Raw genomic sequence first — 23,232 nt, 5'->3', positions numbered from 1 at the left:
TATGTGAACACTATATACATTCACTGACATGGCCTTATATAGGACTGCATGTAGGTGAGCATACACATGTACACCAATATGTGACTGCACTTGCGAACTGTACACATATGAACACTACATATGCACCCACATGCAACCACAGGGGACTCCACATATGTGAACATTTGCATATGCAACAACCTATTCCAATGATCAGGAACAGTACAAATGTGAACACGCACATATGCACTAACATATGACCACTCATGCTCAGAACTACACAAGTGACCACATGCATATGTACCAACATATGCCAGGACTCGGGATTTTCATGCATGTGAATACACCATGTGTCAACATATGACCTTGCTCAGGAACTGCCAGTGTGTAACCATGCACATACACCACCATGTGGCCATGCTTGGGAAATGCACTTGTGTGGACACAATCATATGCACTGGCATCTTACTGTACTCACAAAGCATATAGGTGTGAATAGCACGTATGTGTTAACATGTAATAAGTAACACCTAGGACTGCCTGCATGTGAACACTCACAATGTGACCCAACATATTCCCATCACCCAGAACTGCACACAACACGATGGGCATGGTGGCACACACTTTTATTCCCAGCACTCAGGAGGCAGAAGTAGGCAGATGTCTAAGTTCTAGGCCAGCATGGGCTACAGAGCAAGCTCCAGGACAGCCAGAGCTACACAGAGAAACCCTGTCTCAAACAAACAAAACAAAACAAAAAAACCCAACTGCACACAAGTGAACATGTGTATACACACTAATATATTTGAGAACTACATGAATGTGAACATGTACATAAATACTGACATATGACCACATATGGAACTGTACACAGGTAAACAAACATATATCACAAACGTGACTATGCTAGGAAAAGTATACACATGTGAACATGCATATATATGTTGGCATGATCATGTTCAGCAAATGCACATGTGAACACATGATTATATACCAACATGTGACCACACTTGTAACTTGCATGTATGTGAGCATGCACATATGTGCTGATATGTACCACACTGGGAACTTCACACAAGTGAATGTAAGCACATGCATGTGAATCGTCTCAGAACTTAATGCTTGTAAACACCAATTTGCAGGCATGTGACCACACTCAGAACTGCACATGTGGAAACACGCACATAAGCACCGGGTGATGCCTTTTGGAAGTTACATACCTGTCAACACATGCATATGTGCCAGCATGTGCTCACTCTCAGAACTTTGTATACATGTTAAAATGTGCATATGTGCCAACATATGACCATACTTGGAATTGCCATGTGTGTGTCAGCATGCACATATATGCCAATGTGATCAGGATCAGAACTTCCACAGATATCAAAATGCTCATACATGATGATGTGTGACCATGCTTAGAGTAGCACGCATGTAAACACATTTACAAGATATGTGTCTACTCAAAATGCACACATGTGAATATATATATGTTCTGACATGTGACCTCCCTTAGAAGTACCACATATCAGTACACACATATGCACCAGCATATGTTTGCTCTTGGCACTTGGCATCTGTGTAAAAAAGTGCATATAATGATATGTTACTATACTTGAACACCTATCAAAACACACACAAGAAAAGGCTCTGGATTCAATCCCCAGTGCCACACTAGCATGCACATACGCTATACACATGCACACACATGAAAAGTAAAAAGAATTTATGACATGGGACTGAAAAAACAACACACATGTGCTAACGTGAGGAATATGCCAAGGAAGTAAGTGGAAAGAGAAATACAATGTATTCAAATATGGGTTTTGGTTTTGTTTGTCATGCCAGGGACTGAGCCAAGGGTTTCATGCATGCTAAGCATGCAATCTAGCATTAGCCACAACCCAAAGCCTTCAAATAAATATATTTTATATTGCCAACAGTTCAGGATCCAATGAAAAATGTGTTAAATATAGGAAGAAAACAGCACAAAAAAAACAAGATCTTTTTGTCCACTAGCCATGATCAAAAAATAGTCCAAAGGCAACTGATCTATCATGGTTGAGCAGTAACTTCTGTGTGGCACCAAACATGGAACAGCTCTGTAATGAAAGACCCCACCTTAGCTGCTGTAACGCCATTTTGCAAGGCTTTCACACAAACTAGTATTAGTTCAAGGTAAAGTCAGTACTCCTAGGCTGCCAAACAGGATATCTGTGGTCAGACATCAGGCCTAGGAGGGGAATGAAAAGTTCTGGGAAAATCCACATGTGCCCTAGATAGAGCCAAGTCAGCTATTATCAGATCTTCATGTCCCCGAGGAGCTTGTCCCCAAGTGAACCCATCGCCTCATTCCAACCGACCAATGAGATCCCTGTAACCATGCATCTGCTTCTGTATGCCTGCTTCTGCCGCCCTTTTCCCTATAAAAAGACCTTCTCCCAGACTGCAGGGCGCACAAGTCCTCCGAAAGACTTTGCCGCCCGCAGGTACCTATGTACACCCAATAAACCTCTTGCTATTTGCAGCCAGTGGTCTTGGACTGTTCCTTGGGTCTCAGGGTCATCTCCTGAGGGAAGGTCCTCCCCGAGGGTCTTTCAGTAAGACTCAATCCTATCCCCCCACAGAGAAGGTAAGTCTTAGTATAGCTTTCAATCATGACTAAGAAGACAGCAGTGGGAAGCCAATACCTTTCAGTTAGGAGACAGTCGAGTACTATTGATTAATAATCTCCGGAGTGAGCTGAGGTGTAAATCAAGTAATCTCAGTGAAGAAACTTGTGGACTCTCTACCCTGCAGAGGTGACAAAGATGAGCCAAATGAAGAAAGCCTAAAATAACAAGAACATAGCTGTAATTTTGACGAAGCTTAAATACACACAGAGTACTGGTACAGCAAAACAAAAGTACTTCAACATAAAAGAAAACAAAAGGCTTCTGGGTGGCCAGGAGAATTCTTATAGCATCAAATTTGTTTCAGTTCATTAATCAGGTAACAATACCAGCACTTTTCCTGTCACTTGGCCCTATTAAAAGTATCCAATATTAATTTAATAAGTACACACCTATTTGTGTGTTTATTGTCTTTCCAGTTGCTATCTTCTGGAAGGTCAACTAAACGGACAGCACAGGAATACAAAAGGATTAGTTTCCAAATCTTAATGAAATTTGGAAATTCTACATTCATTTTCACATGCTGTACACATGCTAACCTTCTGGGCTGGCTGACCAGTCAAAAGAGGTTCCTGTTGGTCCCCCTCACCTTGGTTATTCAGAATTCCATGAGCTGTGAGCTGAAGAACCATGAGAGAGGAAGCCACAGACAGGGAGCCAGTACACAGCAGTATCTTCATCGCCCCAGCAGGTAAGAGCATGCGCTACTTCATCATGCATTTCTCCCAGGCATTCAAGAACTGAAGACCTATACAAACTAGGAGGCAACCAAGACAACGAGGGTTATCGTTACTGGTTTCGGAATGTGCCAGTGTCTGAGTTACTGTTGTATTGCTGTAAAGAGATACCACAACCAAGATAACCCCTTCAAAAGAAAGCATTTAACTGGGGACTTGCTTACCATTTCAGAGGGTTAGTCCATGATCATCCTGGCAGGAAGCAAACAGGCATGGCTCCGGAGTAGTGCTTGAGAGCTTTATATCCTGATCCACAGACAGAGAGGGTGAACAAGACTGGACCTGGCATAGGCTTTTGAAACTGCAAAGCCCACCCCTAGTGAAACACCTCCTCCAACAAAAGCCACACCTCCTAATGTTTCCCAAACAGTCCCTTTAACTGTGGACCAAGCATTTAAATATATAAGCCTATGGGGGCCACTCTCATTCAAACCGCCGCAGGTAGGAATCTGGTACTTCTGTTGATTTCTGAAGCATCACCTCTACGTTCTCCTCCTCATTTCTGAGTTGTAGGGTCCAGTCTGCTGACTGCCAACTGGTGCGGCCCTAAAGAGTAAATATTGTCAGGGAAGAGCACACTAGTTGGTTATCCAGTGCCAGTCAGCCCTGAAAACATAATACAAGTAACATTGTATGGACTGAAGAGGTTATAGTTAGGAATGTATATGTATGTGTGTAAATATGTATATATGTGTGTGTGTATACATATATATGCATGCAATAACAATTGATGGCAAAAGACGCCAAGGATGTAAAAAATATAATGGAGGGGTGTATGTGAATGTTTGAAGGGAACAAAGGGAAGCAGGAAATGGTGTAATTAAAATAAATCTCAAAAATAAGCAAAAACCAAAATCTCAAAGTGAGGCAAATAAAAGCCAACCCTTTAAAAAAAAAAGAGTAAAAACATTGCCTTGAGCACACATGCTCATGCTCACACACATCCTCCATACACTGCACATGTGTGCATGCAGACAAACAGATACACACAGAGACACACACAGAGGAATGAGCCTTGCACACTAACCACATGTACACATAAACCACACAGATACAGCACTGGAGATGCTCACTGAAGCTGTTACTCAGATCAGTAAAGAAAGCAGGCCAGCTCTGTTTGAATCTGGATTTTAATTATGTACATAAATAGTGATAGAAGAATGAGGAGTTCTAAGGCTTGTACATTATTTCCATGTGAAGGACTGCTGATTAGTTGGCCTATAATATGGCATCACCCAAGATAGCAAAGAGGCTTAGTGTTGTTTTTCCTGAAGAAAGCCAGTTTACTATATCCAATACTGACTCTCTGCCATTTGTCTGTAGAAATACTGATTTACCGTCTGGAGTTTTCAATGTTTACCTATAACTAAAAGAAAGAAAAATATAAGTTAACTGTACACAGGAAAACAAAAATGACTAAAATTACGCATTTTGAAATGTATTTAGGTTTAAATTAATAAGCAGTATAAGTTTTTACATTACTATTTTATCACCATAAAAAGAATGAGCTAGAAAACACAGTACCTAGTCTCATTTTGCAGAAGAGTGAGCCAAAACTCAGACTGTGCTCCATCCATACTATATCCAGACTTTCAACTGGCTGAGTACCCGAGCATACTGAGGTATGTGGATGATGCCAAGTACATACCTAAATGGCACAGCGAATACATGCAACTCTTGCCCTCTGAGGACCAGGACATACTTCCATGTATCACTGAAGGAGAGTTCAATCCCATCATCCTCAGACAGTTGAATGCCTCTCCTCATACCTTCCTTTCCCTCACACCCTTCCTTCCAGGGATGAAACACACACAAACGCACACCAAAGCCAAGCTTAATCTTCTCCAGACTGTCTTTTCCTTCATATATGATGAGACTGCACAGCTCTAGAAGTTTCTAAATCTTTTATGTGCTGGGGATTGAACCTGGGGCCTGACACACGTTAAGCAAGCACTCTAGCACTGAGCATACAGCCCAACATCTGAGAAGCCAATGACTGACTATTCACTTGAGCTTTTAATGTAAAATCAAAATTTCTTAAACATGCAAACAACTAGCTAATTGGTCTCTCTCAGTTTATTCACCTTTTAGTGACATCCTAAGAATATAATTGATTCACTGTTTTGTTAAATTCTGGAAGCAACCTATATTAACAAGGATTAAGTAAGCTATGGTAAAGTATAGACCAGGAACTATGTAAATAAAGAAGGGGCAAAGTAGGCCTACAAATACTGATGGAGAATATACACAATAAACCCAGTTGAAGAAGCAAATTCCTTATTTAACACACCTAAGCACAGTGCTATCTATGAGATATAGTAAGAAAAAAATGAAGCCTAAATCTGATAAAGCTTTCAGATCCAACTGTTGCTACATGGGAAAAGAAGAAAAGAAGGAAATGAAGAGAAAAGGAGAGTTGGCACTAAATGGATATATTTAGCCACCATTTGAACATGGCAAATTTAAGACCCAAAAAGCCAAGTTTCTCAATGAATAAATGAGGAACAAGAAACTATTACATTTAAAAGACAAATAAGAGATTTATTCACTAAAATGTGAAGGACATAATATTTGATAAACCAACTAAAAAATTATTATGAAAGGCCAGTATGGCTGAACAAGACTGTATCCCCAGCACTCAGAAGGCTGAGGCGGAAGGATCACAAGTCCTGAACGATGTAATGAGGATGTATCTCAAAATAACAACACTGAAGTTATGACTCACACAAACAGGAAAATCTATACACTAACTAGATATTAGAGGGTATTAAGGAATTATTGTTAGTTTCTTTTGGTATGATGATAAAATTATACATACCTTTTTGGAGTTTTTTGTGTACTTGCAGTCAAAAAAACCAAAAGCATACAAATGTGTATTATCTATTTAAATCCATGCATACTTAAATGTCTATAGTGTACCAAATTATGAGCAGAAACTATCTCTGGGACAGGAATAATGACAAGAAAGCTTTTAAAATTTTTATCTGGGGCTGGGGTATACTCAGAGATAGAGTGCTTGTCTACCATGTATAAAGTCCCAGGTTCCATCCCTAGCTTCCAAAACAATAGCTACAACCAACATATACTGTCATTTTATTTTATGTGTGCATAGTGTGTGTGTATGTGTATGCATGTGCATGCAGGTGCACATGTGCCTGGTGGCCAGAGGTTGACATTGGGGATCTTTCTCAACACTGTATACCTTATTTTTGAGACAGACTCTCTCAGTGAACCTGGAGCTCACCGAATCAGCTAGATTCCAGCCGTCATGCTCCAGGAATCCATCTGTCTCCACCTCTCCAGTGCTGGGACCACAGGAACATGCCACCACACCTAGCTGTTTATGTGGGTGCTGGGAATCCAATCTTAGGTCATCATGTTTACATGGCAAGCACTTGGCTGATTAAGTCATCTACCTAGCCCCCTACTGCTCTTATAATTAAAAACTAAACCACCAATAAAGTTCTAAAAATTCAGGACTAAAAAAAATCAAGGTTGTATACGGGTTAAGTTGAACCCTGGTCTAGAACCCTCTGAACACTGAAATGGCTTATTACCAACTTTTTCTTTGTTAGATCTCATCCCTATAGAGAAATACAAACACATTCTATATAAAGTATCTAAGGACTTGTATGGCCCTCTGGAAGCTCACTCTCTAGTCTCCCTTCTGCCGCCATATCCACAGAAATGCTGATTCTGGGGTGGAGCCTGGGCCTCTACCCTTTAACAAGAGCTCGGGGCAGTTATTAAATTATTTGTCTAACAGCAGAGAACTACTGACTTTGCATTAGTATCAGTGTCAAAGGGGAACTAGATTGCTGCGACACATCAACCAGGATCAGGACCGCTGTTCAGGAGTCACAAGACAATATCTTTTCCCTTACTATAAGCAGCAGCTTCCTAAACTGTCATGAGTGTCCAAAGACAACTGCCCTGTGACGTGTTTCCTACCAATGGAAGCGTAAAAGGGGGTGAAGAGCAGAGTAACAGAGGATTCTGCTTGGGGCTGGGGGTTGCACTGCATGACCTCTCAAATTCCAAGTGATATGACTCTCTGGCTCTCTAAGAACATAGAGATAGTTGAGAAAGGAAAGCCTCAAATGCAGAGTTTGGGGCATTTTAAACAGTAACTGTGATAAACAACAATATAACACAACTTTTTAAGATGAGTTGACTTTTGACTCACTGGTAGAATGCTTGCCTGGCATGTGTGAAGCCTTGGGTTCAATCTCAGTACCACACACACAACTGATCATAAAAGAAAACTCATATTCATGGCAGGAAATATGAAAAAAATAAAGCTCAAATAAAAATGCACATTTAAATTTTCTATATACCTCCTGATCTAACAAAATATACCACCTTTCTTCTCTAATTAATAATTGTAGCTCTGGGTCTGTCATCCTAGCTACACAGGAAGCTGAGACTTAAAGATCGTAAATTCAAGCCCAGTCCAGGCAACTTTATGGAAAAAATGTCTAGAAAATAAAAGGGAACATGAGGGCTATGGGTATAGCTCAGGGGTAGAGAGAGAGTGCTTGCCCAGCATGTGTGACACCTTGGGTTCAACCCCAGTGCCACAAAAAATTGTGCATGCTCCCATGCAATTAAGTATAATTGAAACAATAGTAATCCTCTTTATAGATCTATCATAACTAAGCTAATTTCATGCAGCTGGATACCTAGGTTAGATTTTAATTCCTTATAATTTGCTAATTATCAGGAAATGACAAGATGTATTATATAATTTTAACATATACACAAAATACTAATAGAATTAATACTTTTATACTTAGCAGGTGCTTGGTAAGTAAATATTAAACAAACATGAGTAATAGTGAGTTGAATATGAGTTTCTTTTTTTTTTTTTTGTTTTTCGAGACAGGGTTTCTCTGTGGCTTTGGAGCCTGTCCTGGAACTAGCTCTGTAGACCAGGCTGGTCTCGAACTCACAGAGATCTGCCTGCCTCTGACTCCCGAGTGCTGGGATTAAAGGCGTGTGCCACCATCACCTGGCCTTGCATTGAGTTTCTAACCTCTGTCTGGTTCTAGTTTATCTAAGTCATGGCATTTAAAGCCAGAAATTAAAGACAGAATAAAATATGACCCTTATGTTTCCACATCAAGGTGAAAGTGCTATAATTAATTAATTAACAAGAAATCATTTTAGCTAGCACTAACAATGCTGAAAATAACCAGGTCTTTGTTTCTTTGTTTTATTCTTTACCTGATTAAAATGGACAGAACATGGAGTTTTCTATTTATTTCCAGGTGAGTTCTTCACATTTCCTGGCTTGTGAAAGAAAATAGAAAGCTTTAATGTCAAGATGTCTTCAGTATTTGGCTGAAAATAAACATGAATTATTATTATTTCTTTGTAAGGTGGTCAAGTCATTTTGTTGAAGGTCTGAGGTGGGGTGTCAAAGAAAGGCTTGAGACCCCGAATTACCAACTAGGACTGCAGTGAGACATGTTAAAGGAGGATATAATACAGGATGACCCATTTCTCAGGAGACTGAAGAGATTAGTCTGTTTCCTTCAGTGTCCTGTTGGGAAGAGTAGCTTAGGTACAGAGAATAGAAAAAAAGGCTATAGGAATTCTTATTCTATAGATCCAGGTAAACAGTTGATTCCATAAAAGTAAAATCAAATCAATATTCAAAAGATTTATTTCTTAAAAGTTGGATTTATTACTACATGCCACTATCACTGACGTAGAAGGCTTGACAGATGTTAAGAGAGCTTCTTACATTATCCACAAGGTCAATTCATTAAACGTACACTCTCAAAGAGCTTTTTAAATTGAGCCACAACCATTCTGCCTGACTATCCTTGGGGAACATATAATTAATTAGGTCATATCCATGGGAAGATATGTAGAAAAGGTTCTAGTGGGGAAAATTCATGTGCTTAAGTTCAGGCTTTCCTTTTCTGTATTTTTTAAGGCTTAGATTCTGAAATCCTATTAATAAGACCTGCTTGGATATCAAAGATCAAAACTCATGAACTGCCAGTCTGAACAACTCTGGGTTGCAGCTGGGCAGGCCGTGAGGCCATGCTTCGGGAGACTAGACTTGGTGCAGGTGGCCCTCTCTCTCATCAGCACTAATGAGTGAAGGGGGCTTGCGAAAGCAAGAGCATGTGACCGACTGTCAGTGCACAGCATAGCTTCTGGGCAATTCTAAAGTCTCCTCGAGCGGTTTAGAACAGTTCTCTATGTGTTGCTTTATGCCCATCATACCAGCATAATGAACACTGTCCTCTCTCATTCACAGGAGCATCCAAGTTTTGATGATAACATGGATACCCATCTACACACCATAGCACTTTATAGAGGAGTTCTGTGGAACAAGACCATATGCACTGCCTGCTGATTCAACACAAAATACAGAAACTGGCCCGATGGAACTCTAAAGGACCTATTATTAGTGCTAAGCCCTCCCTGCACAGTCACTTCCCACCTCCATCCCATGTGTGTGTCCATATGTGTGCACACCGCATTCAAATATTTGTTGCATGTACAAATGGAATAGGAGAGAGCTTAGGGGTCTAGCGCTGCAGACCTATCATCTAAGCACTTGGAAGGCAGAGGAAGGAAGACTGAGAGCTTATGGCCAGTCTAGTCTACACACAGAGTCTCAAGGGGGGAGCGATTCATTAAAAAATAAGAGATAAGTCAGGTGTGATGGTGCACACCTTTAATCCCAGCACTTGGGAAGCAGAAGCAGACAGATCTCTGTGAGTTCGAGGCCAGCTTGGTCTACAGAGAGAGTTCCAGGATAGTCAGGGCTACACAGAGAAACCCTGTCTCAAAAATCCAAAGAGAAAGATAGAAAAAGAAAGTTAAGAAAGTAACACAATCATGGCTAACTACTGGGGCGGCCCTAAAGTAATGTGGCTTCCCACCTAATTAAATTTATTTACTACTTGCCAAGTATATTTAATGATATTCTTTAGACACATTCTATCTATACCTACCAATGTCTCAACCTCAAAAAATAAGGTGCCAAATTTTCAAGCTTCTCAAAAATAATTCAGATGAAGAAAATAAACAGGCAAAGCATTCCATTCTACTGATTGAAAAAAATAATCTGTTGCTAAGAACATGGCCTTGTTCCGATATACAACACTTATAATAATACAAATCAGAACCAATATCTCACTAAAAAAATACTGGACCTACCCACCCATGACCATGTTACAAATTAAGAGCTCTCTTGAGACAGCACCATGTTCTCAAAGGAAACAACATTCTCACTTCAAAAAGCAGTTTGTGATTTAAGAATAAGCAAAAAAATCTACTGTATTTTCAGAACAAGTTTTCTTTAAAAAAATATTTTCCTTATGTGATTGTAATGTGATGCAGGAAGGTCATTGGCTAATAAAGAAACTGCCTTGGTCCATTTGATTGGCCAGCCTTTAGGTGGGTGGAGTAAACAGAACAGAATGCTGGGAAGAAGAGGAAGTGAGCTCAGATGCAGGGCAGCTCCTCTCAGAGCCAGACGCAATGTAGTCAGCCGCCAGGTCAGACATGCTGAATCTCTCCTGGTAAGCACACCTAGTGGTGCTAGGCAGATTATTAGAAATGGGCTAAATTAATACGTGAGAATTAGCCTAGAAGAGGCTAGATATAATGGGCCAGGCAGTGTTTAAAAGAATACAGTTTGTGTGTTGTTATTTCGGGGCATAAGCTAGCCAGGTGGCCAGGGGCAGGAACACAGCCCGCAGCTCCTTCAACAGTAATGCATATTTGTTTTTCAATGTTTTACTACCATGTCTATGAACACAAATAACAATTTATGTTACCCAAACTTAAATGGTTTCTGAAAAGCTCGAAACATCAACACATTGGTTTCTAATTATTATGCACTGCTATGTCAAGGTGGATTGTCAGTGTGGTGGTTAATCTTCACTGTCATTTTAACTGGATTTGGAATAGGATGCAGAGTTGTGTCTGTAAAAGTGTTGCCAAAGAGGTTAAACTGAGGCAGGAAGCCCTCCCCCAAGTGTGGGGGCATCATCCCATGGTCATGGTCTCTGGTCGCAGACTAAGCATACAGGAAAGCAAGTGGAGCGCCAACATTCCTTGCACTCTTCTGTTAAGATGTGAGGAAATGGGGCTGGAGAGATGGCTCAGTGGTTTAAGAGCATTGCCTGCTCTTCCAAAGGTCCTGAGTTCAATTCCCAGCAACCACATGGTGGCTCACAACCATCTGTAATGAGGTCTGGTGCCCTCTTCTGGCCTTCAGGCATACATACAGATAGACTATTGTATACATAATAAATAATAAATAAATATTAAAAAAAAAAGATGTGAGGAAATAAGAGTCACCACAAGAGCCATGCCATCACCATGCCTTTCCAGCCATGAGGACGGTGCCTTCATAGCAAGACCCCAAATAAGCTCTCCCTCTCTTAAGGTCCCCTTATCAGGTACTCAATCTCAGTAATAAGTAACTAATATGGCCAGCCAAATATTAGAAGCTTTGCATTCTCCTAAAATCTGTGAGTCCTAGAACTAGACAGGAATTTGTGACTTTGACTCCCAAAATCCATGATTGAAAAAAAAAATGCAGGTATGGTGGCACATTCTTGTAATCTCAGAAGTGAGAAGGTGACAACAGGAGAATCCCTTGGGCTCAGAAGCCAGCCAGCCTAGACTAGGGAAATCCCAGGTCAGTAAAAAAACCAACTCTCAAAACAAAAGAACCCAGATGAACAGCACTTGAGGATGACATTGCCCTCCGAACTCCACTCCCACGTGTGAGTGCACAGCAAACAGACACACAAACACACATCCCTCAAGTGCATGCGCGTATACACACACACACACACACACTCTAGAGTCCTGAACTACTTTCAGCAATTGCTTAACTCCTCAAAAATGCAATTTCTTTACTTGTAAAATGAAGGTAACAAAAACGTGCCCTGTCAGGCTCCTGAGTAAAGAGCACTCTGAGCTAGGCTCAATGGATATAACCTACTGTATGATAGGTCACTTCTTTTTAATAAAAAAGTAGTTAATAAATGAAACCATCCTAAATGTCTATCGGTAGATGAATGGACAAAGTAAATGTACTATGTATCCCTTAATAGATTATAAATAACAAAATTTTTGTCATATTTGCAAAAAAAAAACGTATTTGTAAAAAAATGAAATGGATACAACTAAAGATTATTATGTTAAGCAAGGTAAGCCAGACTTGGAAAGACAAACACTGTATGGCTCCTAGATTTTAATTTGTATATGTATACACACACACACACACACACACACACTTACACATAGATACGTGTCAGTATGGGTGTGAGTGTATGTGAAACTAGAAAGTAAGCCATGAGAGGTGAAGAAGGGGTCCTTGGAGCAGGGGGGGACTAAACATGTCTGACATTAAATACAGGGGTTATTATATAGAGAAAGACTAAAAGGACATGGGGATAAGAGGTATGAGGGAGCAGGATCAACAAGAACAAAGTATGTGTGGAAATACCAGAGAAAATCCATTCTTTTGTATGCAAATGTAAGAAAACAATGCAAAGTATAAAATAAATCGGTGAGGACAGATGACCTGTTAAAGAGCCTAGCAAAATTTCAGTTCACTGGAACATGATAGGCAGGATAGTGACTCCACAGATGTCTGTATCTGAGACCTGCTACTTTCTGCGACACCTTCAGATGGCACACTCATCAGAATTACCTTGGCTTATGCGAATGGGTCCAGTTGACCTTGAAGAGCTAATAGAGGCTAAGATGGAAGCAAAACAAGGGGGTCAGAGAGAGCACCTTGAAAAAGAAGACCTATGCTGTTGGTTTTGAAGGCAAAGGAAGGGGACTGCCAAGGAAAGTCTCCAGAAACTGGGTCAGCCTCAGTTGCCAGGCAGCAAAACAGACCTAGGTTTACAACAGAAAGGAACGAAATTCTGTCAATAACCTAAGTCCACAGGAATTCTGTTCTAGGACCTCTGGAGAGGAATGTGGCCCTCCTAACATCTTGGGTTAGCAATGGACTTCTGACCTACTGGGCAAAGATAGTAAGTCGGCATCGTGTTCAGCCTGAGTACATTCATTGGTTCAGGGACAACGAAGACAAGGTTGTGCTGTAAACTTCCAAAGCTGTTAAGAGCAGAGAGCGTTACTCTTCCCACCTTAGAAAATGAAAAAGAAGGTAAGGGCAGCATGGTAGATTTTCCAGAAAGCTAAAGTTGTTCTGGATGTATGTCATTTCTCTTATACAAGACTATTATAAATAAAGGAACTAGGTAATAATTTTTCTCTTTTTTAAAATAAGGTTGAAGAGCAGACCTTCAGAACTTATTCACCTTGTCTGAAACTTTCTACCCATCAATTAGCAACTTCCCATTCCTCCCTCCTCCAGCCCCTAGCAACTACAGCCAGTCAATCTTTCCTTTTGTGCGTTTAGTAACTCCATATACCTCACATACATGGAATCAAATGGTATATGACTGGATTATTTCAAAGGCAAATTTTTTATATATAACATAACTCTTTATTGACTTCTCTGGGAATTTCACACCAAGCACCCAAATCCTGTTCACCTCCCTCCATATCTACCCATTACCCCTGTATCATCCTTCCCAAAAGAAACCACCCCCCAAAAAATTAATTAGAAACAAAACAAAACAAACAAAAAACCACCTTGCTCCTCTTCCATTTTCCTGCCTCTCCAACACCTCTTCATTCATCCCGCTGGCACTGGGAGTGTCAGTGTGGCACAATCAGTCCCGCCCAAAAACGTTCATTGCAACTGGTCTGGTTCACGGCCTCCAGCCTCTGACACACCATTATCACTGAACCTCACAAACCTCCTCTTGTATACCCAAAGGCAAATCTTCGATGATCATGTAAGTTACTCTCAACTAAACTTGTGTTTAAAGAGCTAAGAAATCTAGAATGCAGGAAGAGAGTGCACAATGTTTACTTAGGGTGGTGGCTGCTGTTTCTCTTGCATTTTCCTGTTGAGCCAGCAAAGGCCAGACTAAAACTATTAAAAGCTCAGCATGAGAGGTTCTACCCAGTTCTCATGTTGAGAAAAGTTTGTATTTCTGTGTTTTTCTGACCTTTAAATAATTATTTTTGGCTTTTAGCAGTCATTTGAAAGTAACTTTCTGCAGATTTTAAAAACCTAGTAAAAAGAAAAATCTGCCATTTACTGGGAGACAGTTGTGTTTAGCTAATTGTAAGAGAACTTGAGCCCTGTGAAGCTGCCAATGGTAGGCATGCATGCAATCCTCCCAACAAACACAAAGACAGCCACATGTTCCAGCCTAGCCCAGATTACAAAAGAAGGCTGTGTCTTTAAAAAAGAGCTATTTGGGGGCTGGAGAGATGGCTCAGAGGTCCTGAGTTCAATCCCCAATATCTGCATGCTGGCTCACAAACATCTGTAATGAGATCTGGCGCCCTCTTCTGGCCTGCAGGCACACATGCAGACAGAACACGGTATACATAAAAAATAAATCTTTATCTGGCGCCCTCTTCTGGCCTGCAGGCATACACGCAGACAGAACACTAAAATAAATCTTAAAAAAAAAAAGATCTGAGGTTGGCATTATTCCGAAAAGGTTTTAGAATACTCATGTTCTAATTAAGTTTCTAAAGTAAAAGAATTCTGGAGAAGATCAGTAAATCAACTGTATAAAGAATTTCCGGCTGTCAGTAAAAGACAGCAGCCACGTTTGCTGATGCACAGCTGGAACCCCAGCACTCCTAAGAATGAAGCAGGACCCTACCTTCAAAGCCAATCTGAAGTACACAGTGAGACTCTCCTTACAAAAACAAACAAGCCAGACTTCTGTGCCTACATAGAGCTTTCAAATGATCAAATAGGAAGGAAGCAGCCTCTGGATTAGCTAGAAGTCATAAAAACTTGGCACGGTGGTGCGCACCTTTAATCCTAGCACTCAGCAGGCAGAGGCAGGCACATCTTTTGAGTTCAAGGCCAATCTGGTCCACAGAGGGAGTTCTAGCCTGAGAGGGTTACATGGCAACACTTTGGGGAGAGATGCGGGCAGGCAGGCAGGCGCACGCGTGCACGCACACATACACAGAGAGAGAGAGACAGAGAAAGAGAGACAGAGAAAGAGAGACAGACAGAGAGAGACAGACAGAGAGAGAGAGAACCCTAAAGTGATAGGCTAAGTACTAAAGTGCTGAACCCATGAAGAAAGGTCGCCGTGTATGCATATATGGTGACTCACGCCTATAAGCCCAGCACTGGTGAGGCAGAGGTAGGAAGATCACTAAAAGTTGGGGATCACCTGAGTTACACAGTAAGAGCCTGTCTCATAAACAAATGAGAAAGCTATCACAATAAAATGCAAGACAGCAGCTGATTTTGAAGAGGTGGGGAAGGCTGTGCCTTGTATCAGCTACCTACCCAGAGGGTTAAGTGGAAAGCTGACTGATCTATTTTCATCTTAGGCCATAGTCAACAAGTATTTGCCTTTTAATAATGCACAGCTGTAAAAGTTTATAGAAGGTTAAAAGCAGTTCAGTGGGGGAAACTAGAGAAATCTTGAGTGTGGGATATATATTAAGTAATATTACTATCAATAATGAAAGAGCTTTCCTGGGTATGATGTTACCATTGCTGTTCATATAAACGAACCTACATGTTCTTTGGAAATACATATTGAATTATAGATGATGTATGGAGAGTGCAATAAATATTTAGAACTTTCTAATGGTTCCATAGAAGAATATACATACGTGTGTATATGATCAAATTGCATATATTAAAAGATGGTAAGACAAAATAGCAGGTGCTAATGGGTTTTACAACTCTCCTGTAGGCTTAAAGCTTTTCCAGCTGGTGGCTCATGCCTTTAGTATCAAATTCGGGAAAGACAGACAGGTGGGTCTTTGTAACTCTGAGGTCAGCCTGTTCTATACAATCAGAGTTACATAAAGAGAGACCGTCTCCAAAAGAGAAAAAAAAAAAACCTCTTCCAAAATAGACACTGGTAAATATATTCTCATTCTCAATCTGTCTGTCTGTCTCTCTCTCTGTCTCCCCCCCCCCCAGAGTTAGATGTGCTGGCACACTCCTTTAATCCAGCACTCAGGAGGTAGAGGCAAGCAGTTCTCTTGAATTCAAGGCCAGCCTGGTGTACAAAGCAAGTCAAAAAACAAAAACAAACAAACAAAACGCCCATAGTTCTGTATACTGCCAACAGTATGCTGAAAACTACCCAATTAGCCATCAATGGATATATTTTTCCACACAAAAATATAGTCTACAGAAGTTAAAATAAATAAGCTACTGCCTTATATTGCTTATAATCATAATATTAAAGTACAGATAAGTCTCAACTGAGAGAGCTTATATGTTTATAAGCCAAGATAAAGAAAAATTACAAAAGCTGAACTGGATGTGAGGGCCCACACTTGTAATCCTAGCACTCAAAAGGCTGAGGGAGGAGGTTCGGGAGTTCAAAGTCACCCTCAGCTATATAGTGAATTCAAGGTCAGTCAGAACAGCACGAGACTATGGCTAAAACAAACAAACAAAAAAGAACATGGAAGAACCACAGTGTTTTATAATATATACTTACATGGTTAAACAAAATATAAAACTTGAAAGAAAAACAAGGATTAAAGAAACACATTTCAGTTAGTGACTCCCTCTGGGAGATAGGAGGGGCCTGGGTAACTTCCTCGTTTTGAAGGTGGGTAGATGTGTGGCTTTACTGTTGGGTTTGAAACTGTACTTCAATACTTTTCAAATTTATTTTTTATAAATACAGTGTTTTATATGCATGTACACCTGCAGGTCAGAAGAGGGCACAAGATCTCATTACAGATGGCTGTGAGTCACTATGTGGTTGCTGGAAATTGAACTCAGGACCTTTGGAAGAATAGCCAGTGCTCTTAACCTCTGAGCCATCTCTCCAGCTTGAAATTGCACTTATACAAAAAAGAAAACACAAACCATGTTGTGATGCACCTATCTTTACATTTTAGACATTTAAATTTTAGCTGAAGCAAAGAACTTTAAGTGACCAATGACAATGACAAAATAAAATGTGCCTTTATCCTAATAACTACTAGAAGACAAAATGCAAATGTTTAGAATCAATTCCTAAAAGGAGATGGCATACGGCAGAGCAGCAAATTGCCACAGATTTGTTGTAGGTACTTGAGAGTGCTATAGTTACATGGAAGAGAATACAGCTAAGAACTGAGCCACTGACAGGCAGCACATACCTGGAATCCAAGCTACTTAAGCAACTAAGGCAGGAGAACAGTGTTTGAGGTGTTCGACTCTCCTACATAGGAAGACGGTCTCAAAAAAACAAAAAAAATCCTGGCCATAATTCACACCATTTTAATTTGTGTATGTCTATGTGTACAAACACACATGCATAGTATACCTGCGTGTGTATGTGCATGCACATGTGTGTATATATATATATGCGTGCATGCTTGCATGTATGTGTGTGTAGGCCAGAGCACATTAGATGTCATCAGGTGTGTGTGTGCATGTGTGTGTGTAGGTGTGTGTAGGCCAGAGCACAACATTAGATGTCATCGTGTGTGTGTGTATGTGTGTGTGTGTGTAGGCCACAACATTAGATGTCATCAGGTGTGGCGGCGTAAATGAATGCAGAAAGATTATAAAAATATATACAGCTTTAATAAGGAAATAGACTTACAGGACCACAGGTTCCTGCGGAGAACAGGAAAGGCAGAGCAAAAAAAGGGGGCTGCTGGGATCACGCCCGGCAGATTTATCAGTAAACATTAGCCCAAGGTGAACACGCCCCCAATGGGTGGGGCTATATCCCTACAATCAGGTGTGTGTGTGTGTGTGTGTGTGTGTCTGTGTAGGCCAGAGTACAACATCAGATGTCATCAGGTAGGTGTGTGTGTGTCTGTGTGTGTGTGAGAGAGAGAGAGAGAGAGCACAATGTCAGATGTCATCAGGCGCCACCTGCTCGTTTTGAAGAAGGGGCCTCACTGGCCTGGAGCTCTCCTGTTAGGCAAGGGCAGTTGTCTAGAGAGACCCTGGGATCCACCTCCCTCTACCTCCACAGGGTTCGGATTATAAGCGCGTGCCAGCATGCATTAACTTTTCTTATGTGGACTCTAGGGTTCAGACTCAGGTCCTCATGCTTGCAAGGCAAGCACTTTACTAGGTTGTCTCCCAGCCTGCATTTAAGACTTTAGGTTCCTGCTTTAACCATAATGTCCATTAATTTCTTTGACTGGACACAACCAAAAATATGTACTACATAACTACAGTACAAAAAATTCCAAATTAGAAGACACTAATTGAGACTGGTAAGACACTTGACTTGAGGGCAGTGGTGCCACACACCTTTAATCCCAGCACCTGGAAGACAGAAGCAGACCAACCTTTGAGTTTGAGGCCAGCCTGATCTACAGAGTAAGTTCCAGGCAGAGCTACACAAAGAAACCCTACCTCAAAAAAACAAGGGAAAAAAAGGAAAACTAACTTCCAAACAAGTCTCCCTTTATGAAGTGCCCACCTACCCCAGTGTCCCTTCAGAAGGCCTTGTCTGTGCCTTTCTTGAGTGCTTCTGCTTGTTTGGATTTTCAGTTGTATGCTTCATCCCCTTAACTATATTGTAAGCTGATATATATGTAATTGTTTTGATATTCAGTGAAGAGAATACACTCAGCTTCAAGGCCCCCAAAGATTTCTGTTCCAACATAGCTTAACTCTTTGCTCTCAATTAAAAAACAAATGGAGCTTAACCATATGATTAATATGCACAATAAAAAATAAACACATGAAAATAAAAATAAGGGGGCTGGAGAGATGGCTCAGTGGTTGAAAGAACTGGGTGTGCTTCCAGAAGACCTGGGCTCAATTCCCAATTCCCAGCACTCACATAAGAGCTCAAAACTGTCTGTAACTCCAGTTCCAGGGAGTTCAGTACCTTCACAAAGACGTATGTGCAGGCAAAACAGCAATGCACATAAAATAAGAATAGATATTTTTTTAAGTTTAAAAAAAAAGAAAAGAAAGAGAAGAAAGGCAGTACCCCTATAAAAAAGTAATCAACTAAAGGCTAAACCATTTTTTCCTGCTTTCCAACTACAAAGAGCTTTGAACCATGATGTCTTTCTACTGGGTTTGAATTAGCATTTGATTAAGTAGTGAATTAAAATGTACCTGTGGTTTAAAAAAAAATTCAAAGAACTCTGAAAACCATGAAACCCAACAAGGTACTATGGGGGATCACAATATGTCATCAGAGAAAAGGGTACTTCATTGTCAAATACTGTCTGAAGTCTACGCCTATCAAACCTTGAGCTAACATGACTTCCTACTACTTTTCACTGGAAACTTGCAGTAAACATCGAACATAGTCAACATCAATTTTATTCTCTCTTGTTGAGGACAGCCATTGGGAGGAGCCCTGGGGTACATCATTAGCTGAAACAAAGCTTTAAAATAACTTCAGGTTACATCATATACTTTGATAATAGCTTAAAGATGAAAAACCCACTGGGCTGTGGTGGCACATACCTTTAATCCCAGCACTTGGGAAGCAGAGGCAGGCAGATTTCTGTGAGTTCGAAGCCAGCCTGGTCTACAAGAGCTAGTTCCAGGACAGGTTCCAAAGCTACAGAGAAATCCTGTCTCAAAAAAAAGTGTGGAAAAACCTCAGAAAACAATCTAAGGTTCACTAGGATACATAACCGAGTTATGGATTCATTAGGTTAGTGATGGAGTAAGGTCATTTGTCTATTGTTACTTTCATTGGTTAATAAAGAAACTGCCTTGGCCCTTTAATGGGACAGAAAGTTAGGTAGGCGGAGTAGACAGAACAGAATGCTGGGAGAAAGAAGCCGAGTCAGGCAGTCGCCATGCCTCTCCTCTCTGAGATGGATGAAGGTTAAGATCTTTCCTCGTAAGCCACCACCTCATGGCGCTACACAGATTATTAGAAATGGGTTAATCAAGATGTGAGAGTTAGCCAGTAAGAGGCTAGAGCTAATGGGCCAGGCAGTGTTTAAAAGAATACAGTTTCCATGTAATTATTTCGGGTAAAGCTAGCCGGGTGGCGGGACGCAGCCCACCACTCCCTACTACAGAGTGGCTGCCCAATGTGGTAACAAACTCCATGTAAAACTGAGAGAGCTTAATTTTAAACAGAAAAAACAGAGTTTAACGCAGATTTTTGCTGTTTGTTGGTGGCGTGCCGTAGAGAGATTTCCTGTTTCAGCAATAGCAGCAGAAAAAAAGCCATGTCATTTTAAAGCGCAGCTTCCTGGGGCTGTGCCGCCACTGCAAACTCTGGCTTTAAAGCATTTCAATGGCTTTTATGGGACTGGATGTTTGTGTTCCCGCTCGGGATCGGGAGGAAAGTAGCTGAGATCATGCCCTTGGCTCAGCTCTTCCTGCCTTGGCAGACAGAGGAATCAGGCTTAGGCAGATGGAAGAACATGGTGGATTTCTGACACCATACAGAGAGATGTTTGCAGGTTGTGCAATGCTCTGCGTGTCAGATTTGGCTGTAACTTGGATGAAAAGAGTTTCTGTGCTGCACACTCAGTCTCAGAATTAAACTGCTGAGTGTGGCTCCAATGTAGACTTGCTGTGTGCCTGGAACTGTGCTCAGTTCAGGGGCACCAAATGGCTCTGAGGCAGGAGTGGCTGCTCCACTCTGAACTGTGCTGATCTCAGGCAGGAACTATCGTAATTACCGTAATAAAAGCGCAGTTAAGGTTTAGACTAGGCAGGACACTGGTGGTACCATATTACCTCTACATGGTGCAACTTAAGTTTTTAAGACGTGCTTAGCATTTTAAGAAGTGCTCCTGGACAGTAAAAAAAAAAATTGCAGATTCACAATAGGACAGATTCAGACATAGAAGACCTATAAATGGATCCACTTGAATCCAGGGCTTTTTTTTTCAAAGACAGGGTTTCTCTGTGTAACAGCCCTGGCTGTCCCGGAACTCATTTTGCAGAGTTGACCTCAAATTCACAGAGATTTGCCTGCCTCTGCTCCAGAGTGCTGGGACTAACAGTGCTACCACTGTCCGGCAAACCCAAGGCCTTTTTACATTACTTAATTACTTTATATGTGTAGATGTTTTGTTTGCACATATGCATACGCACCATGTATGTGCCTGGTGCCTTTGGAGGTCAGAAGAGGCAGATTCCCCAGGAATGGTGTGACAGACAGTTATAAACCCACTGTATGGGTGATAAAAATCTAACCCAGGGCCTCTAGAAGAACAGCCAGTGCTCTCAACTGCTGAGCCATCTCTCCAGCCCCAAGTATTTTTAATCACATTTATTTACATGTGTGTGAGTGAGTGGACTTGTGGGCGTGAGTTTTCTCCTTCCACCATGTGGGGTTCCCAGGACCAAACCCAGGTCATCTGGCAGGTAGCACCTCTACCCACTGAGCGATCTCACTGGCCTTGAATCCATTTATGGTACAACCTTTATACAATATGCTACACTCTGAAGAAACTACATATAGAACAGAATAGAAATTACAGTCTAAGCTACACTGGAATGCATTTTAGTCACTATTTTTGACCTATTGATAATAACCAAATACTCAGACATTCTACTACTCTCCCAAAATGAACACTTGAAAATCTGAGTAGGAAACTAAAAGCCAACAAAAGAAGCAATTAAAGGAATAAGATCGTTTAAGTATTTTACAAAACTTTAGAAGAATCACATACTTAAACCAAAGGGAAAATAATGAAAGGTCTCTCACCTTCTGAAAATGCTGCTTCCACAAATCTTCTGCAATTATGTATCCTTGTAATCCCCAGTCATACAACTTCTCCCCGCTGACCTTGAAGCGCAAATAGAAAGACTGATGAACATTTCATTTGTGAATGATAAACAAGAGAATTTCTTTTGGCCTGTTTCCAAAAGTACTGCATTTGACTACTTTGTGTGTGCGTGTGTAGCTACACAGGAAGTCTTGAGACATGTCCATTAGACCTGCATAAATGCCGGGGATACAGTTCAATGGTAGAGCATGTGCCCAAGAAAAATTTCAGCTTCATTCTCTAGTACCACAAAAGAAGAAGAAAAGACACTCCTATCTCAGTATGGTGGCTCACACCTATAATCTCAGCACCCAGGAGGCTGAGACAGGCAGATTAGTGCAAATTCAAGGCCAGCCTGAACACCACAGTGAAATCCTGTCTCAAAGGCAAAACATTATAAAACAGAAACAAGTAAAAGATAAAAATAAAATGAAAAACCAAAGTTAAGGAAAAAAGGCAAGAAGAAATAGTCTGGTTACATTTAGTTATCTCTTTAAATGACTTGCTATAAATTATAAGAATACATCTTTTATTACTGGTGCTAATGATCAAACCTGGGGCATTATACATGTTACTGATACCTACATCCCAGCTCCCAAAAGGTATATCTTCTAAACTAAACGTAGGAGACCTCTGATGAGATGGGGAATTCCTAAACTCATATAGAAGAAGAAGCAATTACCTAACCCATCTAGTACCCAGTCTGGTATAGAACAATCAACCAAGTCAAGGTAAAGTAAAAAAAAAAAAATCATTAATTTTAATGACTTAGATGTAAAATATGTGACCCCAATAAAGATATGTCCAATTTTCCCAGGCACAGTCATGATAAAGTCTTTTGATTAACATAGGGATTTTGTAGGTAGCATGATCCATAATCATCCTTCCAACATCTGATGAGGCCTGAGCCTGAGAGAGGTCATGACTTTAAAATGTTTTGCCTATCTTTGGCGAGCTGACTTGAATTACTAGAATTTGTGTGTGCTTCAGTGTTTTCCTTGCATGTATGTAGCATACCACACGTGTCTGGTGCCTGTGGAGGTCAGAAG

At 40.8% G+C, this 23,232-nt stretch overlaps 1 protein-coding gene across 6 annotated transcripts in view; it reads right to left on the bottom strand.

The window, feature by feature from the left end:
* The window catches only part of Apoo (apolipoprotein O), an 85,095-nt gene that overhangs the window by 29,587 nt on the left and 32,276 nt on the right, over nt 1–23,232 (bottom strand). For 5 of the 6 annotated variants that reach the window (XM_057759079.1, XM_057759076.1, XM_057759078.1 and 2 more), the window contains 5 exons: nt 22,123–22,203; nt 8,615–8,680; nt 3,553–4,754; nt 3,241–3,408; nt 2,670–2,772 (listed from right to left, as the gene is read on the bottom strand). In XM_057759079.1, the coding sequence (XP_057615062.1) occupies nt 8,645–8,680; nt 22,123–22,203 (117 nt within the window). In that variant the 3' untranslated portion in view covers nt 2,670–2,772; nt 3,241–3,408; nt 3,553–4,754; nt 8,615–8,644. The remainder of the gene's footprint in view (nt 1–2,669; nt 2,773–3,240; nt 3,409–3,552; nt 4,755–8,614; nt 8,681–22,122; nt 22,204–23,232) is intronic. The other variant, XM_057759080.1, reaches the window with a different exon arrangement.

Source organism: Chionomys nivalis, chromosome X, assembly GCF_950005125.1.
Source record: "Chionomys nivalis chromosome X, mChiNiv1.1, whole genome shotgun sequence".
NCBI classification, from domain to species: domain Eukaryota; kingdom Metazoa; phylum Chordata; class Mammalia; order Rodentia; family Cricetidae; genus Chionomys; species Chionomys nivalis.
Note: the sequence above shows the minus strand (reverse complement) of the source record. Positions and strands in the feature narration are given on the sequence as shown.